At 43.4% G+C, this 22,211-nt stretch overlaps 1 protein-coding gene across 1 annotated transcript in view; it reads right to left on the bottom strand.

Annotated features, from left to right (window-relative positions):
- Positions 1-21,880, bottom strand: part of LOC115373044 (gamma-aminobutyric acid receptor subunit gamma-3-like) — a 76,273-nt gene extending 54,393 nt beyond the window's left edge. Inside the window, exons 1-2 of the mRNA XM_030071278.1 lie at positions 21,791-21,880; positions 21,219-21,373 (exon numbers count right to left, since the gene is read on the bottom strand). Coding sequence (XP_029927138.1) covers positions 21,219-21,373; positions 21,791-21,846 — 211 coding nt within the window. The 5' untranslated portion in view covers positions 21,847-21,880. The remainder of the gene's footprint in view (positions 1-21,218; positions 21,374-21,790) is intronic.
- Positions 21,881-22,211: the final 331 nt, after the last annotated feature.

Here is a 22,211-nt window from a genome sequence, read left to right as displayed (position 1 = left end):
TGCCGTGTGAGGTGGATATGAGTAAATGAGTTCATACGCACGTGGGTGTGTTTATGTTTGCTCATTTGCGTGTTATATCCCAAGGGACTCGCTGTGCTGGGCCATTGATGCAAAAGTGTTTGGTTGGTAGAGGCCTGCTGGGAAAAGCCGATTTCACTCCAGTAGCAATGTTATGCTCCACCAACTGGACAATGAGGGACAAAAGCATATTTTCCACTGAGTCTCATGGCAATTAATAATTGCACTTTCTTTTAATTACTTGGATTTTCAGTGCTTTAGCAAGAGTTTGACCCACACTGCATGTGTGCCCTCTGTAGGCACTGTATCCAAATTTGCATTCAGACAGAAATAAACGCCTAATATGTAGGAACATATTGGCTTCCGCGTAGTTACTCTGGAGTCGTCGGGGCTCAATGTGGTGGTCACAGTTCAATGGCACCAATTGTTGTGGGTAGAAAGAGCAGAATTTTGTTAATTTTCCCAGTCGCAGCAGGGATTTTCATTGGCGTATCTGGTCGCAAGCTAATTTTCCTAACCTTTATGCAAGCGGCGCTCTATTTCTGGTCACTCCAGTAGCAGCTTCAAGATCAAATCTATAAGACTTTATTGTCCCTTAAAAAATACTGTTCAATGTAGCCAGAATATACAAAATATAGGGGAACATACAAGACATATTAATTCATGCCATAACCATTTAAACTCTAATCTTCACTAAATTTCTTCTTAAGTAGCTTCATTTTTTTTTTTTTTTTTTTTTTTTTATACTGTCCAACAACAAGCCATAACATGCTTTTATTGAAGGAAATATTCAAACCCAAGATGCCACTTTATGGCTGTACCATTAGATCTAATAGAAAATATCTAGATGCTGAAGAGGTTAATTGTCCATGCCTGCTCGTTCCTGCTCAGGGTCATGGAGGGCTGGAGCTGAATGCATTGGAAGGGCATTACATACGCCGTGGACAGGGCTCACACACACGTGGACAAACACACACAGCTGTATTTGCACTTAAAGGCAATTCAGAGGCACCGAGAGGCAGAGGCAGGGAGACCCTTTCAAACACAGGGATGAGATGCAGAAAGAGCCCTGGTCGGGATTCAAACTGTGGCCCTCCGAGCTGTGATGACCACCGAGTCACCACCACGCCGCCCCTGAGACACATGCACAGTGGCAAAGGAGGAGACTGTAAGGCCAATGAAGTGGAAGCATGGAGTGGAAACTTTTATCTTTCACAGCTGAACAAGTTTGTGGGCACTCGGGAATTGGGACATCCTGAAGGGAGTCGCTCTAAATTCTCGCCACACTGGAAGATGAAGGTACATCACACCATGATACTCTGGGCTGTGCAGAGGACATGCTTTACATCGGGATCAGTGAGGACGGTCCAATAATTGCCACTTCTACAGTACGCTTTTGTTTTCCCCACTTAGGTTTCTCTAACAAACCACCACAGAGAGGGTGAGGAATAATAAATAGAAGATGTTAGAGGCCAGCACTAATGGTTATCCCTGTCTTTTTTTTTTTTTTTTTGCTTCCTCTTGGAATGTGGACGGATGTGTGAGCACGCCATGAGCATCATAAATGGTGAGCTGACCTGACATATGTCTAAATAAAGTGTGGCACATTCATTTGTCACGCGGACATCCCCACTAATGATGATGATGCTATAAAACAGAATATACAGGGTGATTTTTTTTTTGTTTTTCACTCCTGCTTTCATTATTTCTTTCTATCCTTACTCCTCCTGCCTTGACAGCCTGTTTTGTTCTTTCTTCACATTTCATCAACGCGACTCCCCCGGGAAAGAAACCTTGACACTTTTTTTTTTTTTCCCAGGTAGATAGATCGATCGATAGATCTTCGTCTTCCTCCTCCGCCTCCTCTTCCTTTTCCGAGGAGCATGACAGACCCCATCTGTATCACTGAATTACCCCATGGGCCTCCGCTAAGACGAGAGGGCTTTCATGCCTGGTTGACCTTTCACATGGGATGACAAATGCATTACGCATTGTCAGCCTTAACATACGTGCACATACGCAAATACATGCCTGTCTCAGCTGGCCGCTCGATTCCCACATGTTCACTGTCCTCTCCGAGCAGCAGCATACTGGGAGCAGGCTTGAGTGAGCTTTTGTATGACATCCCCAGAGATAACCCCACACTTCATTCTTCCATTTCGAGATGCAAAGGTACTTGAAAATAACTTAATTCATCACATCCTGTTTACTAAATCCCATTTCGTGTAAGCCTTCCAGCTGTTTGCCTCATGTCTGTTTCGGCATCAGAAATAGTTTTAAGCAAGTCCTTACAATTTTCAATCAACTGTACTCTGTTACTATGCACAGTCCCCTTGGCCATATACCACACATAAACTAATATAAGAATAAGAATACATCATATGACCACGTCAAACTGAATACAGCCTATTCAAAAAAGCAATTTCCTTCTTGTATGAAAGTAATCACTCAATAGGAGAAACTTGCGGCTGCATTATGTCGCACAAATGTATAAAGTGCTGCCTTTCTTTGGCTGGAAAACATTTTTTTTTTTTTTTTCCCCATACACAGACATGTATTTAGACCAAGGTGAACAAGTGTCATGAGTTCCTTAGTGAACGCAAATACGGCAAACCTTATCAGACTCCATGCAGCGGCCGTGCAAACAGTTCACTTTGATGACTCCGGGAGAGGGAATTCATTGGGAATGGTAAAATATTTCCTGTGCACTGTCGCTGTGTCCGCTTCGTCGCCGCTCCTTTAAAGTCAGAGCCATGGTGCCGGATAGTTCAAATCGGTTATGGATCTCCGATGTCATGCGTGACCTCTCTGTGCCCTTGTTAAAATGTGTAACGGCCCTCCGGCACACTGCCCTGGGCTTGGTGTTGCATGCAAAAACAAGTTACCGCAGCCACAACAGAGTGTTCAGTGTTGTGCATACACTCTGGGCTCCCACAGTGTTATTATGTAACTCAACAGACTATATACTGGAAAAAAAAAAAAAAAAATGTATATACTGCTTTTATTGATACTGTTCCTGGAGGCCATAAAAAACAAGACATACAAACATTTATCAGACTAATTCACATATAACAAATAAAGGAAAATGTACAAATCACAATATTTCCCAGTGTTATCTTTGAAAACTGCACCTGAATCTGACAGCAATTGTAATAATATCAAGAAAGCCTTACCCTAACCCCTTTTCCCTCATGTGTTAGCACTGGCCTTTAAAGCTTTAAAGCCTGCAGTCGGGAGTTTAATTCATGAACTACCGCGGATTTCCCTGTAACTTAAAGCTTATATCTAATTAATGTTGCATTCATGTCACATCGGATTTGCTGTAAACGTGAGCTGCCCACTGGGAAACAAAACTTTCATGTCAGCCTGCTAATTACAAAATGGGACATGTGGCAATTTTTTTTACAGGCTCCAACATCTTCCATTTGATAATAGTGGTAATGTTGGTGATAATATTAGTTAACATTACAAAACCGCCCGCTTGGATGTTAATACCCCAAGCATCCGACTGCATGTAACAACAAGATGTCATCCCGTGTTTCTTGTGATGTGACGCGAACAAGGCAACAACATGTAAGCCGACAAACCGAGGGCTGGGTTATCACAAGTGCGCTACATTGTATGGCTCGCTAATTGCAACACGCCATATGGTGCAGCTGCCACATGGCACACGGTGACACACTGTGACATCGGTTTGAAGATGCCGTCAAGAGGCGGCACGGCGGCTCCTAATCTCTACCTGTCGCGCGACTCTATTAGGATGGAAACCTCCCTCTACTGTCTCTGTCAGTGCCTCTCAGCCTGCCTTGGTGCTGCGCCACACGTCAGCAAAACCGTATTTTCCCAGGCACGTCAAAATGTTGATTACCGAACTTGTCAAAACTTATGAGTGTGGAGGAGAATCTGAAAACACCAGCAGATCTAACGGATTTGGATAACAAGCGTGCTAAATGGAGCTGCAATTAAATAAATCTAAAAAAAAAAAAAAAAAACTTTTTAGGTAATGATTTTGTTTGCTTAACATTTTGAGCAAAATGTCAAGGCACACCTGGGTTCGTGCCACGGTGCAAACATTTCCCACACCGGTTTAAGGCAGCGAATCTATCAAGCACACACACACAGGCAGAGATAAAGGGAAGATGAACACAAGCACCCTCGTGGATACACACACAGCACCGACGTCTATATTACCAGTCAAAGCGTACATTTTTAGATGATCAGTGATTAAAATCTAGATACCCAGCGGTGTTTTGTCCACGAGGGTTGCCAGTGCGCCGCCCCTGCCCATATTTATGAGCCGAGGGGAAAGAGGAGAGAGGCATAACTTTGTCTGGCGAAGCACCAAGTAGGATGTTTGTTTTTCCACCACATTCGTTAGCATATGATTGCACACAATTCCTCTGTCAAACTCAAAAATGCTTACCATGCAGACACACACACACAACAGACTGTGCACCTCCACCAGAAAACAGCACCTCATGAAAAAGCTGTTTTACCCACTAAATCCAAACATCCATGATGCTTGGTGTGTACCACAGTGGTCAGTTTTGGTGAATACTGCAGTGATGATTTATTTATTTGTATACAAGTAGCTGGCTTTTACACTTAAAGCTCTTTTGGATTGAGTGATTGACACCCAGTACGTTGACATGCACAAATTTTCCACTATTATTCCGAATTCGATATAAGTGATGCAAACTGCTTATACTGTTTGGATATTATTTTTTTTCCGAATGTAGCATTTTCCATTTAAGGCATGTGGGATATGCCGATATTATTCAGGTTTTAGGAGCATTCTTTGGTCATGCATTCAGCGCATTCGGACTACGCATCTCAACCAAACCAAATCCTGTGTGTCGTAATCAAACCAGCTAGCCAACAGTGTGCGAGGCTGGGGGTAAAGATGCATTCACAAAATAAAAGCCCGCATTTATGGTTGGAATGAAAAACACACCTACTTTTAAATCTTGTGAAAGACCTGGATATGAACAGGGTTTTTTGATACGCACAGATATCACAACGCCAAAAGGGAAGCTGTGTTTGCACGGCTGCATGTGAACGGGAATATTAGTGGAATATTCCTCTTCATTGGCCATGTAAACAGCCTAGAAGGAATATTGCGGTTTTCAGAGTAAGGGCAAAAAAAAAAAAAATGTGTATGGAAATGCAGTCGCTATGACCTGTAGAGCTGTAACAGATTTTGAAAATTGGTGTGATATGTCTTTTCTTGGTGTTCGGTGAAGTGACATGGGGATGTAATATGTTCCACAGCTGTGGCGAGATACACTGCTCCTCGCCTGTGTCTGCCCACTGACTTTCCTCATACAGCTCCATGCGCTTGTTTTAATAATTAAAGATTCACCCTTGTGGTGGTAGACCTCCATTATTTTACTATTTTTTGATGTGAAAGCGGTTTCGGCGGCTGGCTCTCGGTTCAGGCATGGCCACTATGCCTTCTTTAATATCATCATCGTGGTGATTGTTGTTGTTTTGATGATGAGACTGCATGCCTGTTGGAGTGTAAGCGCCGCAGAAGAAAACACTGTTGGTGGCTGATCTTTGATGCCCGTTAATGCTAATGATGCCATGTTAACCCAGATGACTCGAGAAACATCTCAAAATAGATTATTGCTAATTTTAGCCGCTGTACGAGAATAAATCAAGGGGGAAAATGCAACAAAGAAATCAAGCTTTAAAAAAAAATTCTCAGATGCTGAATTGCTCAGGTGGGAAAAAAAATAATGTAATTAGTTGAATCTCAAACCACAGTTTTTCAGCATGAATGTTTCCAAAAACTTGCATGGCAAAGAAGTCGCTTTGGTTAAAATATTTAAAAAATGAAATAGGGATGACTTGTTTGCAGCTGGATTTTTTCGGTTAGAATGGTGTTAGCTACCTCCTCTCTTTTTTTGCCCTTTGCAATGAACGTCAGACGAATGTTACTGGAGGAAAGAGGCCTTTTGCTATGACTTGCAAGCGTTGACTAAAATCAGTCGGAGAGCTGAACACGACCTCTTGAATTCTCCATCAAAAGGTAACATTATTAGTTAATTTAACAAAAAAAAAAAAATATTTCATCTCAAAAGCCTGGAAGAGAAGAAGGCAAGATAGTTTGTTCAATATTTACTTTGATCTGTTATTAATATATGGCAAGCCCCTATCTGTGATTTAGGAGTTTTGCTCCACTTGATAGCGGTGTGATGAATCTGAAGATGAAAGATGCTTTGCTTGTCTCTTTGTTCCTTTATTTCTGCGGTTTGATGATGCACGCCGGTCCTGGCTTGAGGTGTGATGAATACGAGGAGACCATTTTCTCGATAGCGTTATTTACCGCCTTCGGAAAATGCTATTTACATCAAACATCGTCCGGCATGAGCACAAGATGAGCTGGAAAAACGAATTCTTTTTTTTCCCCATCCGTTGAGATTTAACCCTAATAAGATCTTTTCTGCCTCCATAGCAGCTCTGCCCCCCAGTAATGTTTGTTTAACTAAATTTCCAGTCTACATGTGGCAAACCCCGGCCATCCGGTTCTCCGCGCAGGCGAATGCAAGCGCTAAAGAATGATTCGCTGTTTTGACCCACATCTGTAAAATTCAGGATCTGCTCCTTGGGCGAGCTACACTGAGCCATCTGTGCTGCTGAGAGCGCCGTCAGCTGCACACTCCCCAACTACTGGGAAGCACACAGAGCCTCATACCCCGGGAGAAATTCACCACTGAGCCGAAACACTCCCACCCAAAAAAAACTGTTTGCCAGTCTCACCCCTCTGGCAGATGCTACAGGTCCATCAGACCGTCCCGCTCCTCCTCTCCCATCAGCCACACACACACTCAAACTGCTGTCACACAAAGGAACACTGTGTCACTATTTATAAAGCTGTCTGTTAAGTTCCCGGCACTAATAGGAAGATGCATACTTTTCTGAATGAGATGCGAGGTGAGTGTGTGTTAATTTGTTTAAAAAAAAAAAAGCCTTCAGTTTTCAGCACACCGCGCAGCAGGAAGGGAAGCTTTGACTGACGGCAATTCATTCGGACGTTGGCAACACGCGGGGACTGTGGAGCTCAGCTGCCAGCGCTGAAATGTATCGACATCTCCGAGTTATGGATTGAAGAGCGCAACTTTTATTCGCTTGTAGTCATTTTTTTTTTTTTACAAATCGAGAGAGCGCCCAAGTTTGAGAAATGATTTTGAGATCCACTTCACAATGAAATCGAAGCGCGGCGTTATAAATGAGGCTCTTTTGGGGCCGTTGCATCCTCCTCGCCACCCCCCCCTCGTGTTTAGCTCTCCACTGCGCTGCAAGAAAAAGAAAAATGCTGTAAAATGGTGGAACTTGAACCAGGGAAAGCTTAGGGAGGCGTACTCGGGATCCGAGTCCCCTCCTCCTCCTCCTCCTCCTCCTCCCTCGACCGCTGACGTGCTGCTTTTGTGCTCAACAAGGTTGCTCAAAGGCCAGCAGCGTAAAACTGGTTGTACAGGGCGGCCAGTTTATGAATGATTGAACATAAAGCAGGGAATTACTGAAAAAGAGCACACTTACTCAGCAAATCCTCCCTGGATAAATAAAGGTACTTTAAATGAAATGAAAGAGTGTATCCCCACTCAGTTAGCCTCCATATTTTGCTTTATTGGACCCCACAGTGATGCCATAGAAACAGCAGTTCACATATTATTGATAAAATAAAATGACGTCAGCAGTGTGCCACGAATGTTAAAACTCAAATATTCCTTTTGTGAAAGTAAAAAAAATGAAAAAAAAAAATGCTTAATGAAAAGACGCGGCTGGCTTGTGTAGGTGTGCGCGGCGTGGAGCGCGCACGTGTGCACCCGTGAGCCGCGGGTGTGTATGTGAGCGAGCGGGCACACGCCGTCCTGCACCACATTTTATTCAGCTCTCCGAAATCAAATATAATAGATCGGCGCCGGGGAAAGGTATCTTCTCTTCCCCTCGCAGCTTTAATGAGAGCCAGGCAAAGGAGAAGTCTCGGCGCTTATGAACCGCCACCAGGCAATCACACACCTGACGCAGAGCAATCACTCAGCAAATGGGGGAACGGGGGGAAGGAGGAGGAGGGGAGGAGGGGGCGCTTGTTACAGACAAACACACATACGGTAAAATATGCACACACACATACGGCGAGGCTCTTTTATCCATTTCATTCCCATTCAGTTTTTGTGAACATTTGAAGGCTCGAGAAAGACGTTTGTCACCGAAAGCCTGTGCAGCACACACACTCCACAGTATAGAACGGGTAAATAAATAAACCGCATTCGCCGTATAATCATTTACATGAATGGACCAAACAGAATGTGCATCATCAGGAGACGCGCACCCACACACGCACAGGTGCCGGACCTTGCCAGCATTAAACCGTAAAGACTTTATTCTTGCGTTTTGGCGTTCATGCAGTTAAAGATTAGGGTGAAAAGTGTCAGAAGCTTTATTGGGAAGGTAGAGAGGAGGGGGGTGGGGGTGGGGGGGCTTGAATGCAAATGGATGGCTGCAAAGGGAAGCTTTTTGGCTCAGCTTAGGCTAATCCCGGGATACTGTGTTAAGAATCACAACAGAATACATTTATAATAATGCTAATAGGGCTTGAATGTCTGCCATGACAGAGGTTAATGCTATAATCGTTAATCTCTTTGCCAGGGGAAGACAGAATATTATACGCTTTAGTCACACACACACACACACACACACACACACACACACACACCGCTGTATTGTTTGACTGACGTGAGGTTGTGTTCGCCGACTCTCTGCACTCGCCTCAGCGTGGTAGGCGACAGAAGGGGAGGGGGTGTATGGCGCTCTGGAAGACGGGACGCCAAATCGGGAGACACTTGTCCCAGCTGGAGACGGTCTCAACATTCAGTCAGACTCTTTGCAACCCCCGGCAATGAATAACCCATTAGTTTGCGCCTCAGTTGAGTTAGGCGTCTCCCAAGTGTTTAAAAGCATGCAATTTATTGACTTTTGTTGCATGTGGAAAAACTTTTTCTGTCATTTTTTCCCCCCCTGCAAACAGTCACTCCGTGGTTTGAAATGTTTGAGGGAAAAAAAATAATAAAAAATGAATGGCTCATTCATCGAGTGGCATCAAGTGCAATGAGACACAAATATTAGCGCCTGAAAAAAAAAAAAAAGCAATGAGACACAATAAAACAAATCAAACAGAATGAGTTCTTTCATTTGTCCTCCAAAAGCGGCTCCGTTCTCCTCTTTGTTTGCCGCTTAATGGCTGGGATTAAATGGAAATACAAGCCTCCGAGATGCAGCTCTATCTGCGGCGTCCCCCTTTCTGACGTTTTCGAAAGTCTTCTCCCCCTCAAAGTCCCCGGCTAAGCGGCGGCGCTGTGGCTGGAATGCGAGCGGACATGGGGGACACAGATGGAAATCGATTAAATGGTTTGAGCTCACAGGAATGGGAAACGTCTCAGCCATGATCCAGACCCCGCTCGGTCTTATTACCACCTAATGCACTTCACTCCGGTGTTGGCCCCCGCTTTAAACCTCTGGGTGATTGCTTGGCCGTTCCTTTGTGGTTGCTCATTAACTTTGGAATGCGAGGGAATGAATGGCGAGGGTTTACGACTGTTCGAAACCTCTCATTGGAACAGGACAAGAGAAAAAAAAGGGAAAAAAAAAAAAACCAAAAAAACGGGAGATAACAAGAGAAATGTTTGCTCACATCCTGCTCACATTCTAAACGATGCCTTGTCTGACAATGAGGTGAAATGCATCCACCTGAAAAACTTTTAACCTCTTAAGACCCGAGCTCTTTTTTGATATTTATGTGATTCTATTTTGGCGTATTGGACCCTGATAAGTATAAAAACCAAGCATCGCCTTTTTACATGGTGTAGTTTTAAAGAAAAATGATGTCCAAATATGTGGACACTGGTTCTCAATTTCCTTAAAACACAATAAAGTCACCTTTGTGTAATAGAGTGCAAAAGTCTTTATTTCCACCCTGAACATTGCAGTTTTTGTCCTGACTGCTTTGTCTTGTATTAATAACACATACAAACATATTTTTGAACGTGTTTTGAATATCACAGTGCAAAAAACAAAATGAAGTAACAACATTTTTGCCCCCTTTGGACAGTAACAGCTACAGTAAGGCACCATATGCTTGTAACAAAATATAAAACAAGTGTGGTAGGAAGTGTAAGGGTCCACATACGCGGCCAGACGGCCCCAGGTAAGCAGAATTAACTACTACAGTAATATAACCCAAAATGTGATGTCCACATCCAATGTGATGTCCTAAGAGGTTAAAGGTGCTATTTTTCATGTTTCCATGATCTTACAGGATTACCTTTCGTCTTTCACCTATTGTGTTTATTCATGTGATTAATTTTAAGAAATTCATTATTTAGTGCCCCTCTCCCATCCGCAGAGCTACTGGCAGTTGGTCACATTGGTCAGTCAGTCAGTTTTATCTTGCTTTTTGATTTTTCTTACACAGTTCGATCCCGAACCATACATCAAGAGGCACCGGAGCCACTTAATGTCTTGATATAATGACACGATATGTCAGCTTGACCAGATATGCTAATGAGGTCATTTGTTCAGCAAATCTATGTATCCAGCAGCAATATGTCAGTGCCAGTATATTTATCTGCACGATACATGAATGCCATTAACATGAACTCCATATCTTAAAGCATTAAGCAGTTTCAAGTAACCTTCTCCTAATTCATACGGTGCTCCAAAATCTAATCAGATGATCTATTTTATAGGTGGAAAAAGTTATTGACATAAACTGTGGTGGCGGCTCAAAATAAATGACATGATGTGAAAAGTTAGCGATTATTCAACAGCAAAACTCTTTCACCAAGTGGGGATAGTAATGTTTGACCACTGGCTGAGCAGATGAGCAAGACACAGTGCCACATGGCCTGTGATTGGCAAAATGAAGAGTGAGGGGGTGGATCTCGGTTGGCAGCCTTGGAGGATCTGGCTGCCCTCCAGCTGATGCCCTCGTGCCCATCTCTGACAGCCAGAAAGAGCCACCGCTCCGATTGGCTGGCACGCCGCGAGAATCCGCCTCTCCCACTGCCCAGACTGTGAAACGATTGGCCGCCTCCAGTAAAGTCAGCTTTCTTCGTAACATACTGCCCTGTTTCAGAGGCACTAGTTTTTTTTTTTCTTTAAAACTTTGGCAAAACAAGAAGTAGTACAATTTCGCCCCTTTTTAAACTGTGGACAAGCGAGATCCAAGGGTGTAAACGCACATGAAAAAGACCCAAAATAGAGCTCGAAATGAGGTTACACCATCCACCATCCACCTGGCCAGATAAGAGGCGGCGGGGTGGGGGGAGGGGGAGCATTTGCCAGGAATCTAAACTCCTCTTCATCTAATGAAATGTCACTGGACTTGAAATATTGAGGAGGCTCATCTGAGATCTGTCCTTTCAGCCGCTGAGGTGTCACCACTGTGCCAAATGTCAGCTCTGTGAGGATCAAGGAGAGGACACCTGCCCGGACCCCGAGAGCCACTAAGCCACAGATCTCAGAGCCAGAGGTGCGACGGGTAAATATTTAACTCCCACAGAAGTACTTTTCTCTCAATTCTTACTTAAACTTACACAAGGCAAGATAAATATGTGATTATACACTCATCGCTCTAAATCACAAAGTGAAAGTGCAGCAGAAAAGTAAAATGGTGGCATTGGGTGTGTAGACTTCTGTGCCTGCAGGAGGCGATCAATCAAAACTTAAGTGAGATATTAATTTTCTCCTAAAACAGCAGTGAGCAGCTCCATCTCCAGCTGCAATGACTGGTCACATAATCGATTGGTTCCCAACTATTAAATTAATCTTGATAATTGATTGATTGGAGTCATTTTCAAGAAGAAAATTTCCGAATTCTCTGATTCCAGCTCATCATATGTGAGTATTTTCTGGTTTCTTAAGTCCTCAGTGACAGTAAACTACATATCTTTGAGTTGTGGACAAAACAAGACATTTGAGCACATCACCTTGGGCTTTGACCGACATTTTTCACCATTTTCTGACATTTTATTGATTAATTGAGTAAATAATCGCCGGATGAATCGGAAATGGAAATGGAAATAATCATTAGTTGCAGCTCTCCATTCAAATTAAACTGGACTCACCAATGTTAAATCTTTGGTATCTTTTGGTATAAAGCAACACAGGCCGGCTGACTTTTTTCTTTAAATTTTCCTTTCTTGAGAGAAACAGTTCATCCAAAATGCAAAAATAAATAAATAAATGAATGAATAAATAAATAAATAAATAAATAAATAAATAAATAAATAAATAAATAAATAAATATTATCACGATCTTCCCTGTCTCGAAGAGCGTCGTTGGGAACTATTTCCTGTTGAAAAACACGACCAGACAGTCTCCATCCACCGCCATCGACATATTAGAGGTGGATAGATAGTTTGCTCAGGTTCCTCAGCAGGAAATAGTTCCCAACTATCTGTTCACCCCAGGCGCTGTGGGTTATGTCAGGTATGTGTGTCATTGTTTTTTGGAAAGAGCTGTTGAGCTATTGAGTTTTTCCACATGAATTTTTGATGGTGTGAGCTCCACAAATGAAGACCGATCCAGCCCCATGGCACTGGGGTGCATGGAGACAGGAGAGACTGGAGCAAACTGGAAACCTCACCAAATCGCGCAGTAATTATCTGGGTGGATCGATTGCACTAGAGGATACAGCAACCCAATCTCATCAAAGTGTGTGCAGTACATGTATGCCAAAGTCCAATTTTGTATATATTACATTACATTAACTTCAACGTTAGCCACCAAAACGCCTTGTTTAAGGTAAGGGAAAGGTTATAGTTACGTTTTGGAGGCATTAGCCAGCAAGCTTATGTTGACTATTTCTGATTCTGATTCTTGGTTAGCAGGGGGGTCTCCGATGGGAAAGTCCTTGTGTTTGACCCGTCCACCACCCCAACCTTCCTCCTTATGCGTCATTTGTCACTCTCTTTATTCTACATCACGTTACCAGCGGCTGTATTACACAGTTTGGCATGCTACTGGATGATTTTACAGTTTGAAAGTTGTAAAGCGAAACAGTAGTGTGAGCAGGCCTAATGATACCTGCCCACTGGATTAATGTGTGGTGGTTTATTCAGCAGCATGTTGACCACAACTTGACAATCTCAGGTCGTGGGTGAATACTTGTGGTCAAAAAGACATTTAGTAAACAGGCTCAGGAGCATTTTTTAACTACTACTTATCCATTGACGATTAAATATATCCTGCCTGCTTTTTTCAACACCGCCCTAACCGACAATAATGAAGTCCACCGGGGGAGTTTGTGCTTGCATGCCTTGCTCAAAGGCGTGTAAGGACCAATGTGAGTCCCCTGCTCAGATTTTCCCAACCAGTCTGGAGATTTGAACTGGCATCTTTCCAGTCAAAATCACTTTTTCCACCCACTATCTCAAGCAAAATGCCTTAATTCAGTGAACAGGCATCCTTGTTTGTTTTATTTTCTGCTGAGAAAATATAATATGCAATTGCTTCCAGTAATTCACAAGTCATGCAATTAAAGGCATTTCAGCTGGCAAATTAAGAATTAACAAATCGGACCGCATAAGGCACGAAGCACGCTGGCTCACGTGTTTTGCATTCTGATATTACACTTTGTCTCAGTTGTTATTTGAGTTTGGATTAGTGAGTTGGTGCATTTTTTTTTTTTTTTTTTGATTTCCTGTGTTGCAAAACAGACAACACCAGACAAACGCTTCCGAGTATGAAACAAAGTGTGAGGCAGTGAGTTTTTGGATGGTATCGCAAATCTAATAAACTGCGATCGCTAAACAAAGTTGCATTCATTTACATTCATTACCAGGAAAGCGGGATAGGGCGCCCTTCATCCCAAGTATTTTTTTTTTTTTCCATCTGCTCCAAATCGTCTCCAGTTAGAGCTGTATGCCGGTGTGAAATCACAGGTTTTGATTGCAAGACAAACACTTTATTCTTATTTCTGGCTCTGGGAGAGAGATAATGTCTCCGTCTGAACTTTCCCGGCAAATAATAGAAACAGCCTTCAAATCTGATATCCACTGGATTTGCACTTTAATAAAACAAAGATTATATGAGAATTTTAATAAGAAAGAAGGGGGTAAATCTGAGGTATTTTACACAAGAACAGGAGGAGACTTTGCCAAGTGAGACAACCCAATGTTGCATCGCCAACATCCCATCCTCCACTCCCATCTCTTCATTCAAACGGCGCTTTGCCCCGGAGTGATTGAATCTGACATGACTTCTGAAATGGATCCGTGAGATTTTAATATAGAATCAGAAGTGGGTCAAACTGTCACTTGGATACCAACAACTCACGAGCGTTTGTCTGAAATCTGTATCAAAAACACAGGCACATATAGTTGAGAGTGCAGTGACGTACAGGAATTAATAAGAAGATTTTAGGGGATAATGAAGCAAGACGAGGACGCGACTATTGAAGGGGAGGAAGAGGTGGAGGATGCAGGGTGCAGGGGCAGTAGGGTGGGGGCAGGGATGAGAAAGAGTGAGCATGGTAGACACTGACAGAGAGAGAAAGAGAGAGAAAGAGAGAGGAAAAAAGGAGAATGAAAGAGAATAGCATGAGAGAGAGAGAAGGAAACAGCTGCATTCGCCTCCAAACCATTGATGTCTGAGCAGTTTTGGTTTCTATTTCTGATATGCACCTGGCTTTTGTCTGAATCAAAGTCCTTCTCTTTAGTCACCCCACACAACCACCAACCACCCCGTGCCCCCCACTCTCTCTCACTCTCCTCTCTCTCTCTCTCTCTCTCACACACACACACACACACACATTTTTGCGTGCAAATTATGCAAGCAAAAACCAAACCTCTATAACAAGTCTGCCAAATCAATCCAGAGCACAACTCCCCTCATATGATCAGTGAACAGGAACTAGAGGGAAACAAAAATAGTAATAAAATAAAACCAAGATGGACAGGTAATTGGTAAAAAAAAAGTTTTTTTGTTTTTTTTTTCTTGGTAATTTTGGAAATAATGAAGTCTCACACAGTAAGGAACAGAAAGGCCAATGCAATAGACTCTCATTAGGAACAGCAGCTGCTGCTGGGTAGCAATTAGACACACACACACACACACACACAAACACAGGCATGTGCACAGCTTAATACACACATACAAGTGCACAAATAAAGGGCAGTGGAAATGTACTTACACCTACACACAAACACACACACTCAGTCTTTTCCTGTTCGGTCCCCCCACAGATTTAATTGTAAGAGCCAGACATAATCAGCAAGGCAATAATGGTTGATATGATTGCAGCAACCTGGTCAGTCACTGCAGATCAATAGCTTGTTAGCAATGGACAATTACAGATTTCAGACACACTGATCACACACGGGCTGCAACCAGATTTGCTGCCCGACTGTGCTGAAGGGTTGTCAGGCCGACTGTGCAACACGCACGCTGAAACCGAACCGTGCGCTTAGACAGACTGAAAAATAACGTCTGCACTGCTGGGTTGGGATGTTTGGAGGATTTCTCTGCTCTACAAATCAATCTGTCTGGCGTTTCTTTTAAAGCCGTGTATTTGTAGAAGGGAAAATTTGCTTGTAATATAGTGGAAATGTGCTTTTTTTTTTTTTTAATTTTTCCTTGGATTTTCTGTTGATTGACTTTGCATAGATGGCGCTCTTTTCTTTATCTGTTCAGTCACGGTGGCTGTCGCTGCTTATTTTATCTGCTGCATCCCCCCTCCTGTTTACTCCAAACATCGCTCTCTGTGAGTCAGACGTTCTCTCCTGGGAAAGACACCAAGGGTTTAGAATAGCAAATGTAAAAAACTTTAATGCACAAAGTTTAAGTTGAATCGCGACTGTGGCACATCGACTGCAAAGAGAGCAGCAATACAGCAAAAGCATTTATTTACATGGAATGCATGGCGATGATGAGGATTATGGCTTTTGTTTGATGCTAGTCGGCTGCCATCCAGCTGGGTTTCTAACAGTAAACCGAGTCACTGAGTCAATTTCACAAAGGATCCTTTATTTGCTTGTAAGATAGGCGGGGTTTACTACATAGGCCAGGGTTATTTTTAGAATAGTTAGACGATCACAAGAAAATCAGTTTCCTGGGATTGACAACTTACCTTATTTGAGGTGTCGCGTTTAATTAAAGCACTTGGACCCCTTTCAAATGTTATTTTATCCCAGGCAGCGAGGATGGGTGTATTTTTAGAGTGCTGCTAAACCCAACTTTAATCCAACTTCTTGAGTTACCGTGGCTCCCTAACTCCAAATGTGGGTGGCTGCAGTGCATCGCTGCATACTAAAGTCCTGTACTCCAACCCGCTTTGTCCTGAATTCACTGGTGAACACACACGCAAACACCGACACGCTCGCCGCGCACACATACTCACACATCCACATCCACATTTACACGGGGGTTCTCACACAAATCCCGCGCCGTGATCACACCCTGAATCCAAAAGGAAACTGACACAATAGGGACACAAAAGCGTCTCATCCTCATGTGAGGCGAACTGCTTCTCATCGGTTCAGGTGAGGCTCAACACTTGTTCAACTTGGGGGAAAATGCGGGTCGTGTGTTTTTTTTTTTTTTTTTTTTTTTTTTTGCGGGAAGTGAACCGGTCGCCCACTTACATGAAGATTAGGCCTGCCGCTGACTTCACGAGAATAGAGGAGACAGCGGGAAAACAAACTAGGAAACTAAGATAATAACTTTGATATGTTGGATTTCAACACTTGTTTTCATGCGTTTTGCCTCCCTGCTGTGGAAATGAGCGGTACTTTTGTCTGTTTTTTTTTAAAGATTACTGAATGAAATGTAGCCGGCAGTCAGCAGCCTTAAGACAATCTCAACACTAATTTTCGACCCCATGCTTGCCAGCGTGAATTGATGACCTGTAAATTATGCCAAATGAAGAGCAAGGAGGGGAGACCGGGGATGGTTTTAACTAACTAAACTAACTAAACTAAACTAAACTAAATAACACTTCCAATTCCTCAAAGCATGCACGGGAAAGGATGGGAAAGAGGCTGAGAGCCAAAATTTTAAATTTTAAAGAAATTTTACTGCAAAGTTTTTTATTATGTGATTAGTAAGTCATATTTTAACTATAACAAAACACATTCTACAACTTCTAGCAAGGGATTTATGAGCCTTACATGTCAGTCAGTTTTGAAAGAAAAAACTCAATCCAGTCATTTTTCTTCTCTTTACAGTTAATTTGGTCATCAGTTTTGCCCGTAGATCTGTTTTTTAATTGGTTTGGGACTACCCATGCTAGCTGGCATCTTTGCTATGAGGTCCAGTGAACTGAAATACAAACACAACAGCAAAAATGGGCGGAGAAATGAGATGGGGACAGCTGGAACAGAGGAGGCATGCTGCAAATCAACCCGGTTAAACGACCACATCGCTGATTTTCAACCAGTATTTCCAGGTGTTTGCCATAGCTTGCCCATATAGACCACTACGCTTGTCAGTACCCTCTATATCTCGTAGGACGGCTCTATTCATCCCCTTAAATCCTACACCTGATGATGCAAGCAGCATCTGAGCAGCAGCAAGAGAGCCTGAAGACCTCTAATCATTCTCCTCACTCGATCAAACTGAGACTTTAAACCCAGGAAAGCGGGGTCTGTCTTGCTGCTGCGGAAACCGCGAGTGCATCATCAGGTGTAGCATCACGGGGGTGTATGGCGAGTGTTAAGGGCTAATGGCGTATTAAAGGCACACAACAGCAACTATCAAAAGCACAGAGAGATTACACGCACATTCACACAAACAGTTCTGTTCCAGTGTTAAAAAAAAAGGGAGTTAATTTGAAAGTACAATGAATAATATGCGCACAACAAATCTTTTACAGTCACTTGTAGTTAATATAACACTCACATTTAATGCAAGTTGTTCAGTTATGATGAATAAACATGAAAACACACAGTATTTCAAACAGCATCCGGTTTATAGGCGTTACATTTTACATTAACTGCCTTTCCAACGAACTCAGCGTGTGGGGTAGGATGAAAGATTTCCCTCCTTGTCTTTGACATAAAATAACTCCCGTTCTATTCACCTTGGAGATTCTGAAGCCAATCAGTTTTGTAATAGGCAGCTGTAAGAGGGATTACACCATATTTGAAAGACCTAACTCAAATGAGCAAGGGGATTGACGGAAATGTGAAGTGTTATAACCATCCCTGGTCTCCCCTACCTGGTTTTAGTTGAGGGAGACTCTTTCTACCATCGAGCTTCACTGTTACACACAAATAACCCACTGTATTACCCACTTATACATTACAATAGCTACTGCCGTGCAGATGACAAAGTAGCGGTTGTTCACATTTACCGAGGTGCATGAGAAAAAGCAGTGTTTGATGTGAGTGTGTGTGTATTTGTGTGTGTGTGTGTGTGTGTGTGTCTGTCCAGAGACGATGACTTTGATTTAGACAAAATCCAGGTGTATCTCAGGAATGACCCATATTCTTCAGACATCAGTGGCTGTCGGCTTATGCAAGTGTACTTTATGTGTGTGTGTGTGTGTGTGTGTGTGTGTGTGTGTGCACGCGCATGTGTGTTTGTGTGTGTGTTTGTGTTATCTCACAGAGACTCATTGCAATAGCTTTCAACTGGATTCACTCCTTTTGCATTGACTTAAATGTCCCAGATCTGTCTTTGAATGAGCGTTATCTTCGAGTGTGTGTGTGTGTGTGTGTGTGTGTGTGTGTGTGTGTGTGTGTGTGTGTGTGTGTGTGTGAGAAAGAGACAGAGAGAGAGAGATAAAGAGTGGGAGTGTGTGTCAGCATATGCGCATGCCTATGCGTTTCCGCTGTTTCACGTTATCCTGCAAAAGACATTAACATTTCATGGACGACAGTGAGTTTGTCAACTGGATCTCATCAAAATTTTATCCCTAATTATGGAAGCAGAGCTGGAGGGAGATTCCCCCTCCATGAGGTGAACTACCAGGCTGAAGCAGGCGAAGTGAGCTAGCTGCTGGTGAAAAAAAAACAATACCCACAGGGTTAACACCTCTAAAAGCTGGGTGTTTGGTCATTTTAAATACCCCGATACACATAAACACTCTTAATGACCTGTGGAAAAGTGTTCCCACCAGAGTCATTTCACACCGGTGCGGAAATTCGTGCGAAAACTTCATCTCCAGCACGTAACACTAAAACTCTCAGCTGCATCCATTACAGATGAATTTCTCTGAGGCTTGCTGATCTCAGGATGAGTCTCTGAAGACCCCTCGCCGGCCTCGGACCCACGGGTGCTGCATCTGCCAACGTGATGGATGAGCTTCACTACCAAAACATGGCCAGTTTCGAAAACACAGTCCCGGAATTAAACAAAGATTAGGGGCCTATAATTTCCACATTGCAATAGATGTGGATGGAGCTGTGAAAAGTATGTTTGAACACAGCATTCTAATCCCACTTTAAGCCTTTGGAAATGCGAGATTTAGTCGAATTTGCTTCGAGGGTAGTTCATTTCCTTGACTACGTGAACAGAAACTCGTCAGAGATGCTCCAGGGCCCGCATAATGACACTTGGGCGTCTATTGACGTGTAAATATGTGTGCTCGCATGTAATGCAGGTGATTTAAAGAGGGAAAGGGTAACAGAAACTCTCAGTGACAAATCCGTAAAACGAAACAGTGACCACAGCATCTAAAATGCTCTCAAACATGGGAAAGTCAAGCAATTCCCAAATGACTTCCACTGCAACGATCAGATAATCCACAGTTCTGCAGATGTTGTCAGCAAGTTGTCGACTGAAAATAGACAGATACTTGCAAACAAAAGCCACAAAATCCAGAAAAAAATGCAAATGATCAATATGTTTTAGACAAAATGCCTCTGATTTTTTCTTTATGCATTTACATTTCAAATGTGTTGGACTGATTTCTACAACTGTGCTGCATTGGCACCTCCTTTGGGATCTTCTCAACACCTCAGACAGCACTGTGCCCTCATGACTCATTTTCAAGTAATGGTCAAAACAAAGAATAAACCAACTGCAAAACTCCCCTCAGTGGCAGCTCTAAATTTTGCACCACCCTTCTCCTCAAGGCAGAGGCTTACCGATGTGATTTAAAATTATATTTAGATGGAACCAGGATAAAGACTGTAGGTGGCCACGGCCCATCATTTTCAAACTGCTAATGAAAAAAATGCCATTTCTGGGTGTCATACAAGTTATTTCGGATTTTATCTGCTGAGACGAGCTTTGAGGGCCTTTACCTAAGCTACAGGGATTATCAAGCTACTGATAGTGCTGGGCTCTTTTCTGTGTCAAGATTTCGATTAGCAAAAAATATCACAGTTAAGATCAGGGCTCGTTTGTAATGACAGCAAGGTGCTTTCCCATATCCCTCCTAGATAGACATGCACAGCTTCCTGCATGTGTGTAACCGGAGAGGTCGGAGAGCAGAGGCAGCAGCACAAGCTTTTGCAGAGGTCTGCCTTTATGCATTTGCACCAGATCTGTCCTGTCTCAGAAACGGCACGCAGTAGAACCAAATTAGTTTACTTTAACCCCCTCCCCACCCATCAGTGCTCCAGTTACCACACCATGCTTTGTCACTCCACTCCAAAAGAGACAGTACCTTTTTTCTTGTCCATACAAGGCCACTTGAGGATGAAGCCAAAGTGCAGCCCAAGTTCAGCAAGCATGCACAGTGCAAAAGTGGGACACCCTCCCTGATGACATACATACATGCATAACACAAGGAACTTTCCGGTCACCAGCCCTCAGCTACCACAGTTCAAGGAAGCAACTTTTTTTTTTGATTGAGTCATCCAACCAATCAACCTGAAGAGGAGTGTTTTTTTTTTTTTTTTTTTTTTAAATGTAGGAAGCCTCTGATTGCACCTAAGTCACCTGGGTGCAATCAATCTCTTCCAAATTTCTTTTTTTCTTTCTATATGTCTACATCATCTTCTTTGTGTGTTTAGTAGCTCTATAGTTTTTCATGCATGTGGAGGCAGTGGCAGCGTCGCCTATGACCGGCAGAGGTTTCAGCACCTTGGACAGCGCCAGTGCTCGGCGCAAGTTTCCACAGGCCGAAGACACAGTGAGATAAGCAACCACTTCATTACAACCCACGCCCACGCTCTCTCTCCCTCTCTCTTTCTCTCTCACACACACACACACTTTGAACTACAGTAAATAGAGCCCAACTCACCGCCGATATCGGGGCGAAGTGTCTTGTCATATTCCTTGAGTAAATTGTTCAGTATATGGGTGGCATCCGCCTGGTGCGTCCTGGGGACCAGCATTTGATTGACAGTCACATCGTGGTGATCTTCATAGTCGTCGCTGTATTCCAGGAGATCAGAGCTGAAGGGAGGGGGGCAATTAAAGGGAGGGGGGTTGTGGGGTGTCAATGATGTTATGCTCTGCGTCCCCCTTCTGTCCAAAACAACACTGGAAGGATAAACTTCCAAGTGGTGTATGTTGGTTGTATGTAAACGCCTCGAGTTTGAATTTAACCTGCATGCATTTAGTAAATCACTGTCAGGGTTAGATACTGACTCTATAGATTGCAAAGCAATAAATGGCTGTTGTCATTGTGTTGTGCGTGTGCGCGTGTGAGAACAGGAGAGAAGCCCCATGCAAAACACATTCACCGTCTGCCTGACATGAAAATAACACACATCAGTTCCCCCTTCACAGCCTGCAACTTTTTTTCAAGCGTCAAACAAACATGCCTCAGCTGTTGATCATGTAAACAAAACGTGCCAAAAGCAGACTCACCGAGCACCGTGCACGGCCAGAAGTAACAAGAGAATGACCATAAACTTGACTGTCATTTTCCCATATGCGGATCCCCCCGTGATCACAGAAGGAGTCGGTTTCGGTGGCTGGAGATCCGTTGGCGTGTGCAGCCCTGCGATAAAGTGCCAATACAGTAGGTGTGTACCATCAATCCGTCCTCTGAACTTCCTCATCCGCCCACACACTTTCTTCTGCGTGTCATCTGCGACTACAGCAGGCTTTGATCCGAGCTGCTGTAGGGATGCTCCGGGGTGCACCGCCGCCACCGTCCGACGATCAATCAATGTGATCAGTCAGTGGGAGAGTCAAATCGACAGCATCCAGCGCCTCCTCCCCTCCAAACGCCAGTGTGGGCAACAGAGTGGCATGTGGTGACGCTGTCTGGTGGTGTTGGTTGAAC

Source organism: Myripristis murdjan, chromosome 2 (genome assembly GCF_902150065.1).
Source record: "Myripristis murdjan chromosome 2, fMyrMur1.1, whole genome shotgun sequence".
Classification (NCBI taxonomy): domain Eukaryota; kingdom Metazoa; phylum Chordata; class Actinopteri; order Holocentriformes; family Holocentridae; genus Myripristis; species Myripristis murdjan.
The sequence above is the reverse complement of the archived record's forward strand: the minus strand, read 5'-3'. Positions and strand labels throughout refer to the sequence as shown.